The sequence below is a fragment of the Dendropsophus ebraccatus genome, chromosome 4, assembly GCF_027789765.1.
Source record: "Dendropsophus ebraccatus isolate aDenEbr1 chromosome 4, aDenEbr1.pat, whole genome shotgun sequence".
Classification (NCBI taxonomy): domain Eukaryota; kingdom Metazoa; phylum Chordata; class Amphibia; order Anura; family Hylidae; genus Dendropsophus; species Dendropsophus ebraccatus.
Genome location: NC_091457.1, coordinates 137,067,802 through 137,081,302, shown reverse-complemented (window position 1 = coordinate 137,081,302; position 13,501 = coordinate 137,067,802). Strand labels below are relative to the sequence as shown.

Below are 13,501 nucleotides of genomic sequence, written 5' to 3'. Positions count from 1 at the left end.
CCACACTGACAGCCGGGGCAGTTAGGCTGCTGGTAAAAGAAAGTGACAGCCCAGCCCAAACACCCTTAGTGGCTGCTAAAAAACACATATTGGTGGTCACTAAGGCTCTCTGAAAAAAATGTTGGGCGCCAAACATCCCCTTTAAATGGGTAATTCTAGGAATTAAAAAAAAAATAATAATAAAAAAAAAAATAATAATAATATTATATATATATATATATATATATATATATATATATATATAAATATAAATATATATATTTAACACTATAGATGCCCTAAACTTATATAGCTCATATATTATGTGTAATTTGCTTTTATTAAGAAAATCTATGTTTGCTGGACTTTTGTGAACTAATCTTACATGTAATTATAAATAATAAGTAATTTTCTAAAATATAAACTATGAAAAGTAACACTTTTCATTACTGTTTTTATACAGATTTTGAGGGCTGCACCATGTACACCCATCCATATGAAAAGTTAGTTACAAATCCAGATTTCTAGACACTGTGTGCAAAGAACAATATGGAGATGCTGCATGCAGTATAATCATCCTGTACACAGTGTATAGTGATAGCATAATCTGTGGGGCAGTACAATAAGCAATGAGAGACTTTAGGGTTAGCCTGACCTGCATCCGCTCCAGCAGCCCGGTAAGTGCTTGTTGCCAGGTCAGTGAATGCATGTACTGTTCAGTATTTATTATCCGAATTTCATTCTCTAATTCAGGGACAATGGCTCCAGTTCTCCAGCCGTGACGTAACATGAGATCCTGTGCACATGAGGGGTTGGAGACAAGAAAACACTTCTATTCAGATTTAGAACTTATGTCTCTTGCCCAAATAGCATTGGTGATATTGCAAAAATGACCAGTATAAAATCAGTAAGATAACATTACTGGGGAATCTCTCTTCAGCTTTGACAGTAGCTTGCATGGCTGAAAGAAATGTTACATTTCCATGTGCTGTGCTTTACTATAAGCAGGATACTTACTGCCAGATCGCTGTAGAGGTGATCACCAAAGTACAGAACCTTGGACCCTCTCCAGCCTGTTAATCTCAGGAAATCAAAGAGGTTTCCCTAAGGATAAAAGCGACAGTAAATCAATGTGAACAACACACAGGCCAACACAAGTCTTTACCTGTATATAGGGCATTGCTCATAGCTCTGAAGGGAATTAGAGATTTGTCATTGCCTTTAACCCAGTAAAATATACTTAAAATATGTGCAGTACATAAATATCACCACCGTACACACACAAATACCTTAAAGAGGATCTGATGCCTGAGCTGGCATTTCTGCTCCTGTAAATACTTCGATTTCCCATTAAATAATTCCGGAACATATTTTTCTTCTAGCTCTGTGATGTGCTGTTATTCTTATTAGAAATGTATGACTACTTAGCCAACTGGGTGTTACCAGTTGGGGGGGTGTCCCTCCAGCATTGACTTGATAGTGTCAAACAGTATGGGGGTATGCCACGATCTGGTAACACCCAATTGACTAGTATATTTTCAATAAGAATGAATGAAGAACTACACTACACAAAGCTATAACAAATTATCATTTCTATTGATCATATACTGTATTACGCTACTACTGTTGTGCAGTGTTTTATGCATATCAACATTAGCTTCCAGGTGAGCTATCCGGTCCTGCCACAAGCACAGCCTAGTAGGCACAAATACAAAGGCTTACTTGGAGGATTCATTAGTCCTTTTGCCATGATAAAAGTGTGATTGCAGCTTCTAAGGGGTTAAATTAAATAGACCAGAGGTTCCTATTCTACTTGTAGTTACAGTAGAAACCCTGCTAACATGCTACAGCCGAGCTGTCTGGAAACAGGAAACAAGTGGTGGGGGTATTCCTGCCCTGCAGACAAAAGATGCGGTGCAGTCATTAAAAGGTTAAGATAGGCCATGTATATATGCCAAGTATCAATGTATGATCAGTGGTGGTCCTAAAAGGATTTTAAGAAGGGGTATACCCAGATAAATAGTGAACAAAGTATTTATATAAGTATAAACACATATTGTCTCATACAGTGCTAAAAGAAAAAGTTATCAAGGTAGATGATGGGTATCTAAAGACAAGGGGAATACCTACACAAGCCATGGTGTGACTGCTGCTGGTACAGACCCTTGTATGCTTACTTTAGGTGATATAAAGGCTTCTCCGCTCTATTCCTTGTTCTGTATAGAAAGAGGTCTACTAAACAGGATAATATCCAGTGATGACCGCTTCTTTCTTAGACCAGCAGTAAATTCAGATGCTATTTAGTATATTTTTCCATACATAGATGGCTGTACTGTATTTTTTCCCCTAGTAATAAATAATATAATAACAAGTATCCTGTTACCTGCTTGTATATTTTTCCTTTTTCTAGGCTATTGATCCTGTCCCACTGGAGTGAGCCCTGTTCGTCTAGTCTCCTGAACGGCCTGGTTACAATGAAAATAATAGAAAGAAAAAGTTTTTACTGTAACATAAAGCAAAATTATTCTGCAGCGATCACAGCATGAAAGGTCTAATGTTTATTTCTACAGGACACAATCTCTGATAAACAGCAAATCTGCAGTATACACGTGGTGTGGTGGCGGAGTCAAATGACCAGGCAGCACAGCATTGTACTTTCTGGTTGTGTAGCCTTAGAATGTAACTTTTATTTGAGATGCATTACAACCAAATAAGAATTCATCACAAGCAAAGACTGTGGTAGCAGAGTTGTGGTAGCCGACATTTTGCAGACATCTAAAATGTACACAGTTTTGCTTAAGGAATAGTTAAAAACATACTCAGCTAATCAAAAGTGTAAAAGTGTAAAATAACCATGAGGCGACAGGTGTCAATATATTAAAATATAGGTAACTTATTGCCATCACCCAAAATAAATCAAATAGCACAACTGATACTCCCAAGTGAAACCCCCCCCCTAAGCAAAATACTGCTGGCAAAGAGCAGGAGGAGGTCCCAACTGGTTTTTCCCCTATGCAAAAGGTTCATCAGGGACCAATGCTGGAATAGCAAAGTCAAAGTACAAATTTATTAATCAAGGCGCGAATAGTGAAGGATCATGAGCGAATAAACGATGTCAGACATCTTAATTTAGTTATACTATATATGAATTTATCCAAGTTTACTAGAACATTATGTAAAGATAACATAAAAAATTAAGGTCTCAACACAGGCATGATAAAGAGGTAAACACCACTGAAGAAGCTTGCACACAGTGTTCTTACAGTCTTTACATGATAGTGGAATAAACTGGTGACTGATAAACTGCAGTGACTCAGCACTGGGTGTTCTGCCAGTTTATTCATGGGAGGTTTCTATAGTTCTCTTGGATTTCTGACACCACAGAGGTTCAGGCTCTTTACCAAGGCACAGGGTCCTCCATGATACTAGCAGCATCGCCTTCTGGCATATGTTTGTCACCAATTAAAGGTAGAATTCCCCCTTATATTTACAAATACTGTTGTATATTTACAAATACTGTAGAAACAACAAAGTGCTCATTTGTTTCTATTGCAGCGTGCAGCACTTACTTGCGTCGGTCAGTGAAGAAGGCAGGTTTGTCAGCCCGCACTATAATCACATCAAAGAGATCTCTCCAATTCTTCCCCACCATGTGCTTCATTCCTTTATCTCTGGGGAAAAAGAGAAGACAAATAGTTGTACTATTCTGTAACACTTCTAACTACACAGTGATTGCACAAGGTCATTACGAGAACATAAAATCAATAGTGTATGGCAATGTTCTTGGCTGGTGACACTTCCTAATCAGTTATACTATGTATAAGCCAGTCTGTGCTGTGCCAATGCTACACATATACATAGTGAATCACAGCGTAGAAAGAGGGTCTTGAAATTGTGTCCAGCATAGTTTATTTAGTCTACTATTACACACAATACAACAACATGTTGTCGGATACAGCTGCCTTTATCAAGTGTTTGATAAGGGCGGTTGTATCGGCCAAAATGTTGTATTTTGTAAAATAGTGGACTAAATAAATTATGCTTGACACAATTCCAAGACCCTCTTTCTACGCTGTGATTCGCTATGCTGTGGATGTTAGGACAGGTTAGTGATTGCCTGTCAGTCATGTGTGAAGTTGAGGGACCTGGTTCTGTTTTTTTTGTATTGCAAATGCTTCAAATACATCAAATATCCTTGTAAGAGCTAATGGGGAACAGGGAACCAGTGATTCTTAAAGCTGCTGTTTGTAGTAGTTTTGCAATAGCTGAAGAACTACAGGCTAGTGGATGTAAGGCTATGTTCACACAATGTTAAACAGCGTCCGTTGCCGCTAAACAGCCGGCCGTCAGGCTGTACTCAGCTGGTTCCTGCAGCCAATACCTCTGTATCAGGTGCAGGAACGTTCTCTTTTCACAATTGATTTGCGGGCACCGTTGGGTGTGTACGCAAATTAATTAGCCATTCACCTCAATGCAATGTACGGCCGCCGCTGCCATTGTAATCAGCGTCCGTTCTTTACTATAAAAGAAAAAAAAAATACTGTACACTTCTATTAGAAACCATTACAAATTAAAACCACACCTAACCTCATCATCCTTTCCTGATAGCAAGTCCCTAATGCTCTGTTTCTTACCAGGGTTCTTCATCCTGTGTAATTTTCAACATAAAAAAAAAATCTTGCATAATTGAAAAGGATTTCCTGTTTTTCCGGGATGTTTTTCCGTATTCAAAATCATTGTGTTCTGCAGGGCCTGGCACACACACCAAATAGTAAGTATACTTACTTATGTGATAAACCCTGTGTAATAGAGGGAGATGTGATAAATGGTGACAACTGGTGGTTATACTGGTAATATCCTGCCAGAGGACTTCTTCAGTGGGCCCAATGTAAACATCCCACTTATCTTTTAGCACTAGGGGAAATATCTCATGGGTTTTATACAATAAATGCAAACATACATGTGAGCCAGGACCCAGAGAGACCTCCATCTTTGCTTTGCCCTCTAATATTCCATCCAAAGTAATATACAATGGGGAAGCAGCACTGAAGTTCCCTAAGAAAACGTTGCACGTGATGCAAGACGGCCAAACTTCAGTGCTGCTACTCTGTGCCTATGTTCATAAGCATTGCTTAATAAAGGTGGTCTTTTAATATAAGTTGGTGAGTGCTTCGACTTTTACTCTACATTATGGATAGTGTTACTTTTGTTCAGCTACCTGGATACCCTTAAAAAAAAACAATATACTACACTGTATGAGATTTATTACTACCATGGCAGGCTAGAGCCATGTACACCACTGTAAGGCATGCTGTTGCATACGGCAAGGCTGTAAATATTGTGTATACAGAGATCTACCCAATACAGTCCCTCTTTGTACAATGCAAATGTAGTGCAAGTAGATCCTTGATGACAGGTCTAATGCTAAAAGTTATCCCAGTGCTGTTAAATAGGACCAGAGACAGTCAGTAGTCAGCTGCAAATAGCTTACGACTAGTAATGCAATCCTCCTGCGGACTGTGCCGAGTACACACAACATATCAGTCCTGTCACAGGAAATGTCATATACAATTACCTTACAACAAGTTTCACAGACAGATACATAAATGATGCAGAAATTCTTACACAAAAGCGAAGGGGCTGTTGGTGATTAGAAAAAGTTTCTTCTTGTGTTTTACAAGTCGATTCAAAACAGCAAAGACTTCCTCCCCATGAAGAATGTAATGCTCTGACAGGAGAGAAGACAGGATGGGGATTGGTGAAATGGAGACCAGATTGGTTTTCACAGAATTTACCCAAAAGAACATAAGGAAGCTAAGATCAATGATAACCTGCCCAGGTAATTTGAGCCGTGCCCAGTGGGGTGAGGGCATGGCTAGAGGAGACGAACAATTTCCCTTAATTTACAGTTTACCCTTAGGGCCCTATTCGACCAGACGATTATCGTTTGCATAATCGTTAAAAATCTCAAACGACCGCTATTGCGAAAGACCTGAAAACGTTCACTCATTTCCATGGAACGATAATCGTTACTTACGATGTCTTACTCAATGCGAACGATTTGCGAACATATTTGTAACGATAAAAATAGGTCCAGGTCTTATAAAGCGATCAACGATTTCTCGTTCGGTCGTTAATCGTTAACTGCATTTCAACCGAACGATTATCGTTTAGATTCGAACGATTTAACGATAATCTGAACGACAATGTCCGGTGGAATCCCTTAATCCACTGAGGCCTGAACATGGAGCTTCACAATCAGGAATGACAGTGATATAAAGAAACCAGTCTACAACTTGGTGAATCAACCAACAGAATACAGCAATCACTGAGCTCAAGGAGATCAGTGAAAAAATTCCAATAAAGTACTCAATCAAGAGTCTCCACTGATGCCCCCAAAAATGTAAATATGCAAAAAAGGGGTCCGTGGAGCTTCGGTTGCGAGTCTCAAAACACAGGAATAGCCAGATATCTCTAGCCTAGTGCCACAGGGTGCCTCCAGATAGGGAGAGCACTACACCACCCTGAGGGGGAACCCCTTAAGTCCCACTCGGTTGCGAGTATTGAAACATAAATTTACACAAAAAGGGGCCACCCTGTTGTTTCCCTAAGTCTAACGCAAGGTGCGAGTATTGCGGCATGACAAGGGCTTGTCAACTTAGTGAACTCTGAAACTCTCTGAGATTTCCTCCAGTGACAAATCAGATCTATTAAATGTATCATACTGCAACCTATTCACATTATACACATAGAAAGACTTACCCATGTCCTTTTCAATCCAGTCATACATCATTCCTTTAACGTGGACATCACGAATTGCATCCTATGAAAACAAAGTTATCAACGATCTCTATTTTAGGACTTGTGCAGAATAAAGAGCTAAAACAGATCAAACTCAACAAACACAATGATTTACACACAGCAAAAAAACTAAATCCAAGTGGCAATCTTAAGATTCAAAATAAAAATGTCTGCAAGTGTCATTTCAGGTAACTCTTCAGCGTAGGCTGTCATGTGTACATAAGGAGTGGCACAATTTGTGGCCATTATATAACTTGTATATGGCATTTTTCACCAATTTATATACTTGCAGGCTTCATCTCATTTTATTTGTCTTTAAGTTAATGGAGACTAGCTGCTATGATGTCTCCCATACAATGCAAACACACAAGAGGAGATTCTGTTCCCTATATCTCTATACTAAACCCTAAAAAGCAGCAGAAAGGACATTAGGGAGCAGTACTGAACAGTTAAAGCTATGAATACAGTAGTGGATTGAGACCAAATTCTTACTATAAGCCTCTCTAATCTCCCAGTCTGCCACTGGTTCTCTCCAACAACTTCTCCCTCCCCTCACCATAGACTTGTATGTTCAGCATGTAACTGATCTCTCAGTGAATCTATCCTATAAAGACGAGACAGACAGCTGTTTTCCACAGTTAATGACAAGGGAAGGAGAGGAGGAAAGGTAACAATTCTCTTTTATGGCGTATATCACTTTGCAGTTTCAATCCGAATTACTTAGTAATAACTTACGGTTGTATCTTTATAAAGATGAACTGGATCAAAGTCAATACCATTGCTGATGAAGAAATCAGTAACAGAGGATATCAGAGTCATCTCAGGTAGAGAGAAAATATCCATGAACTGCTTCATTGTCGGACCCTATAAGAGACACATAACATTAATTCCTAAAATAAACTTAAAAGGGGGACTTTATGTGACATATCTACAGGATAGGCCATACAAGGCTGACATGCGGATGACACATCTGGGAGCCATGCAGGGGAACGGGAAGAGGCGATATAGTAGGCTTTACCCTATTAAATTGGGATGGGCATTTCTGCATAAACATAAGCGCAGTTCTAAGTCGATGGGCATCATACAAATGTTTTCTACATGTACTAAAGGCAATAAAATGAAAAATGGAAATAGAAAGATGTCTGAATTATAATGTTGCATTCAGTGTAATAACATTAAAGTGACACTGTCACCCCCTTTTTGCAATCTGACTTCTTTACACAGATGTAAAGAGTAAATTTTGCAGTTTTCATAACTTATTTTATATCATACGTCATGGTGCTTGTTCCAGAAAAAAGTGATCTTTTATCATCTGCCGATTGCGCTACCTGGGTGGGGCTTCAAGGCCGAAGTGCCACTTAGCCCTGCCCACATCACCACCGCAGGCCCTGCCCCTCCATGACATCATTGGCGTATAGGCCCCACCCCCTAAGAGGCCATCTGTATGGGGCAACATAGAGGGGAGGGGCCTAGACATTTAGGCCGGCCCGTTCCAATGGGGAGGGACCTATGCACCAATGACATCACAGGGGCGGGTCCTGCGTTGTTGGTGGCGCTAAGTGGCGCTTTAGCCGTGAAGGTTCAGGTAGCACAATCCGCAGATGATAAAAGATCACTTTGTACTGGAACAAGCATCATGACGTATGGTATAAAATAAGGTATGAAAACTGAAAAACTGCAACATTTACCCTTTACACCTGAGGGAGAAGTCATAATGCAAAAAGGGGGTGACAGTGTCACTTTAGGTTGTCACTTTAGGGGAAAAAATTATTACCTTCCCATAGAAGTCGCTCATCTCAATAAGCGGAATATGCGGTGTGCCACCATATAAATCTATGACCTCCTCATCAGGGACAGGCTTCAGACCTCTATGAAAGTTATCAAGAGGAAAAATGAGAATGAGGTCATTGGTTGCAGAGGAAATGGAGGATAAAATACTTAACAACCAGGGCAATGGTGGAAGAACAAAGCTGGAGCTGGCACAGAGACCGCCTGGCACCGGCTGCGGGACTCTCAACATTCCCAGACAAAAAAAAAACAACCAACTTCAGACTTCGATTTATGAGACAACAAGGCTGTTTTGGAAAGGGGACTGGAGAGATGATGATAATTCTCAAAGTTGCAGAGGGGAAATACATGGTATGTTCGATACAAGATTAAAGAGGTTATCCAGGCTTATAAGAAACACAGCCATTTTCTTCCAGAAACAGCACCACCCATGTCCTCAGTTCGGGTGTGGGTTTTCCAGCTCTCTTCCATCACAGTGAATAAAGCTGATTTGTAATACCACACACAACCTGAGGACAGGGGTGGCGCTGTTTTGCAAGAAAGTAGCCATGTTTCTATTAACCCTTTAAGAACACAGGATATATGACACTATATCGCATATATGATAATATTATACACATTAAAGGTATCCCCTAGCCACAGGATAGAAGATGACTAGCCGATTGGGGGTAACAAACCCTGGAACCCTCATGAGAACAGAGGTCAATCATTCCCTGAATGAATGGAGTGGCAGCACACATGCTTGGCCAGCGCTCCATTTACTGACTTCTAAACATGGGGATCACAGTGGTTGGACCCTCAGCAGCAAGTTATCACCTTTGGTGGATAGGGGATTTTTTCATTTTGGATTACATCTTTAGCAGCATGCAGGCACCTTTGGACTTTGAGACCACTTAAAGAACATAGTACAGATATTAGTATAATATGGGTGACGTCACCTGTATGCTGTTCCCAGCTGGATGTAATGAAAAGCATCAATCTTCATCAGTAGATTCTGTAGAAATATATAAGATATGTAAAATAAACATACAGCTCTGTAGTTGTCTGTGTAGACTCTACCATCTGTCTGATGTCTGAGCAACCAACCAGGTTCCAGCAGCACAGAATGCATTGTTAACCCTGATATCCCTCAATGTAGGTGTCGCTTTGAAGTTTAGTTCTATTGAAGTGAATGGAGCTGAATTATAAAACAACACACTATCTGAAGTCATTTTATATTAAAAAAAAAAAAAAAAAAAGAAAGAAAGTAGCTGTGTTTTTTCTAATCTTGAATAAACCCTTTAAAACCATGTGATCTGATCTTGTAGTCGGGTGTCTGTCCTTACCACCCCACCTCAGGACGCTCCTATACATGGGATACTGTATGTTTATTGGTTACAACCTCCTCAGGATCTAAATGCCGGATACTTTTATTCAAGTATATTTACAAAGTTACTTTATTTCTTTTAGCTGCGCACTGAATGTAACAGGAGTATGGGTATCTCTTACCTTCTGTATATCATAGTGAAGACCTCTAATTGCAAAGCCTGGGATATAATCGCACTTCTTAATTCCGTCTGGATACTGGATACAGAACAGGCAACAAAGTAAATCAAGGTTATTGTTTTTTTTTTTAGTGTTTACATAAATGGTGCAACTATCAACAGCGCATAACATACAGGTTACCTGCTAAAAACAGAAAAAACATCCGACAGTGACAGGGCATACACTGCATATGTCACTTACTGTGTCTGTTTCTTCTCTGTGGAGGCAATGATGGGAGAACTCCGGCATCTGTGCAATAAATCACCATTGTCTGTTCTGCTCCTTAGACCCCTAGGGTGCGTGCACACTCCGGAATCCACGCATATGACCCGCGGCGGATTCTGTCGCTCGTACCCGCATGCCGCGGCGCACATTCCGTCGAAAGAACTGACATGTCAATACTTTCGGCAGAAAGCGGAATCCGCCCGTGCATAGAATAGTGTCTATGGAACGGACGGAGATGCGTGCCGCCGAGTGCGGGTACGAGTAATGGAATCCGCCGTGGGTAATACTCGCGGATTCCGTAGTGTGCACGCACCCTAAGGACCAGATTACACGGCCTGATCACTAGATCTGATCTGCTAGATTGGAGCTCGTTTATGGAGTCTACTACATAGCTTGATTATCATGCAGCATAGGATATATATATTATATATATATACACACACACACACACACACACAAAGTGGTGCCTTGGTTTACGAGCATAATTCGTTCTGGGACTGTGCTTGTGATTCAAATCCACTCTTAAACCAAAGCAAATTTTGCCATAAAATCATTGAAATGTACACAATTGGTTCCATGCCCCAAAAATAATGATTTTTTTATTTTGAATAACAGTAAAACAAATGAAACAAACATTTAGAAACAGATGAATGTCATATAAGTTACTGTACAGTATAGCAATCAGCATGTGGAGTATAATGTATAGTAACTGCATAAACCTGAAAAAACAGCAGCAGTTTGTAGATACAGGATGGAGCTGCAGATCCCCATAATGCAGTAGTGTAGTACAACAGGCTGGAATAGAGAAGAGGTCTGTGTGGTCACATGATAGCAATGGGGAAGGGGTGTGTTCAGCATGGACCAATCAGGAAGTGAGAATGAAATAGCTGTGCAGGAGCACAGTGACAGAAACTTTTTTATAAAGCAGGGTGAATGGCTGAGTGTAAGTGCAGGCACATTATAGCAGCAGTGTGTATAGCTGAGTGTGAGTGCAGGCACATTATCGCAGTAGTGTGTATAGCTGAGTGTAAGTGCAGGCACATTATAGCAGGAATGGATAGGATGGGAAACACAAGAGCTGACAGAGACTGCAGGGAGCAGAAAGAAATGAGCAGGGCAGATGTGGGCACATACATGCAGCGCTCTCTGTCCGGGGAGAGAGGGGTTACAGCTATGGAGTCCTGTCCCCTGATGCAAGCCCCAGCCTGAAGTGGATCTGCTATGATTTGACAGGTGAGGGATACTTCCTAGGTCAGGGTACAGTGCTGTAGACCCCGCTATGCAGACCATGCTCCTCCCCCCATCCCCCTCCCCCCAGTACAGGGAGCTGTTAAACCAAAGCAATGCTCTTATACCAAGTCACAATTTTGAAAAACTGTGAGCTCTTCTTGCAAAACGCTCTCAATCCAAGTTACTCTTAAACCGAGGTACCACTGTATATTTTGTTAGCAATGTCTGTGCAGCCCTTGCTTTAAAGTAGTAGTGCGGCGGGTAAGCAATTATTCACTAAATAACACACATTACAAATTTATACAACTTTGTAATGTATGTTATGTTAGTGAATTGCCCCCTTCCCCATGTTTCCTGCCCCCCCCCCCCCCGGAAGTGTAGTGCTCTATACTCTCCTGATCCGTGTCGACCCCCGTCCGCCATCTTGTAACAATAATGTCATCTTCGGGAACCACTCCGACCGTCCCTAGTGCCGGCCACCCTCTGCCATGTCATCAGCTGCTCAGCCGCGATTGGCTGAGCATAACTGTTCTCAGCCAATCGCGGCTGGGCAGCTGATGACGCGGCAGAGGGCGGCCGGCACTAGGCACGGTCGGAGCGGTTTGGTCGGCCGCCCGAAGATGACATCATTGTCACAAGATGGTGGACGGGGGTTGACACGAATCAAGTGAGTATAGAACCCTACACTTCCGGGTCTAGCGTGGGTGGGGGGGAAACACGGGGAACATAACATACATTACAAAGTTGTATAACTTTGTAATGTGTGTTATTTAGTGAATAATTGCTTACCGCCGCACTACCCCTTTAAGAGTGGAAAATAAAATAAAGTTCTTCATATACATTGCTGCTTCACGATGTTCTCTTCGCTGTCCCATCCAGGCCAGTAATTGGCTGAGCAGCCTGTCACTTCACAGACTGGCTCTGAAGTTCCACCGGCGATAGAGTAGAAAACACCTGGGAGCGTGGAGAGGTGATGTTTGAACTTTATTATTATCTTTACACAGACATCATTACATTTTCATTACACATAGCGAAGTGCAGTAGGCGGCCGATGATTTTAGGTCAGGACAAAAAGACATGATCTGCTGATGATCGTCTTTAGTAGGAGCGATAATCTGCTGAATCGGCCAGATTTAGCAGACAATCATTTCACATAATAAGGTTCTTCGTCTATTATATAAATGCACTGTAGAAAAATTTCTTGCTATTTGGAAAATGGCAGTAATTGCTGTTGATGGATCTTTAACATCTTTATGTAAATTCACTACATGACATTGCTGTTTACAGGTGGAAGTCATGTACAATAATACATATATACTTACTACACGTAATGTATATAAATGACCGGATGAACGCGTCTTAATGAGCGTCTTGTATGATCAGTATGTGTTAGCTGAGCTGTCCGGGGTATTTACAGACTACATACTCAGGATAAAAATAAGGGCCATAAATAAGAGCTGTGAGCGGCTGCTAGCTTTCATACGGCGACTAGAGGGGGTTTTGTTTTTTGTTTTTAAATTCCACGTACTGTATAAGAACAAACAAAAGCAAAAGTGAACAAAACAAAAAAAAAAATTGTAATGGAGAGACGCCATGACACTAGATTTTACTTAGGCTAGGTTCACACTGCGTTTTTGCAATCCATTTTTTCATCCGTATTTTGCAAAAAAAAAATGGATGGAAAAACGGATGCATTTGTGTGCATCCGTTTTTATCCGTTTTTTTATTCACTTCTATTGTAAAAAAAAAAAAAAAATGATCAAAACGGATCAGTTGTTTTTGACGGACACAAAAACGTAGCTGACACTACTTTTGTGCCTATAAAAAAAAAAAAAACTGATCCGTTTTGATCCGTTTTTGTTTTTTTTTATATAATGGAAGTCAATGGAAAAACGGATGCACACAGTTGCATCAGTTTTTTGTAAAAAACGGATGAAAAAAAAAACGGATTGCA

At 40.7% G+C, this 13,501-nt stretch overlaps 1 protein-coding gene across 4 annotated transcripts in view; it reads right to left on the bottom strand.

Annotated features, from left to right (window-relative positions):
* Positions 1–13,501, bottom strand: part of NT5DC2 (5'-nucleotidase domain containing 2) — a 29,742-nt gene that overhangs the window by 9,983 nt on the left and 6,258 nt on the right. For all 4 annotated transcript variants that reach the window (XR_011362658.1, XR_011362657.1, XM_069967137.1 and 1 more), the window contains exons 3-12: positions 10,057–10,131; positions 9,507–9,562; positions 8,555–8,648; positions 7,516–7,644; positions 6,742–6,802; positions 5,605–5,707; positions 3,549–3,650; positions 2,363–2,444; positions 997–1,083; positions 635–775 (exon numbers count right to left, since the gene is read on the bottom strand). Coding sequence is in view for 2 of the 4 variants with exons in the window: in XM_069967137.1 (XP_069823238.1) it covers positions 635–775; positions 997–1,083; positions 2,363–2,444; positions 3,549–3,650; positions 5,605–5,707; positions 6,742–6,802; positions 7,516–7,644; positions 8,555–8,648; positions 9,507–9,562; positions 10,057–10,131 (930 nt within the window). In the remaining 2 variants the exon portion in view is untranslated. The remainder of the gene's footprint in view (positions 1–634; positions 776–996; positions 1,084–2,362; positions 2,445–3,548; positions 3,651–5,604; positions 5,708–6,741; positions 6,803–7,515; positions 7,645–8,554; positions 8,649–9,506; positions 9,563–10,056; positions 10,132–13,501) is intronic.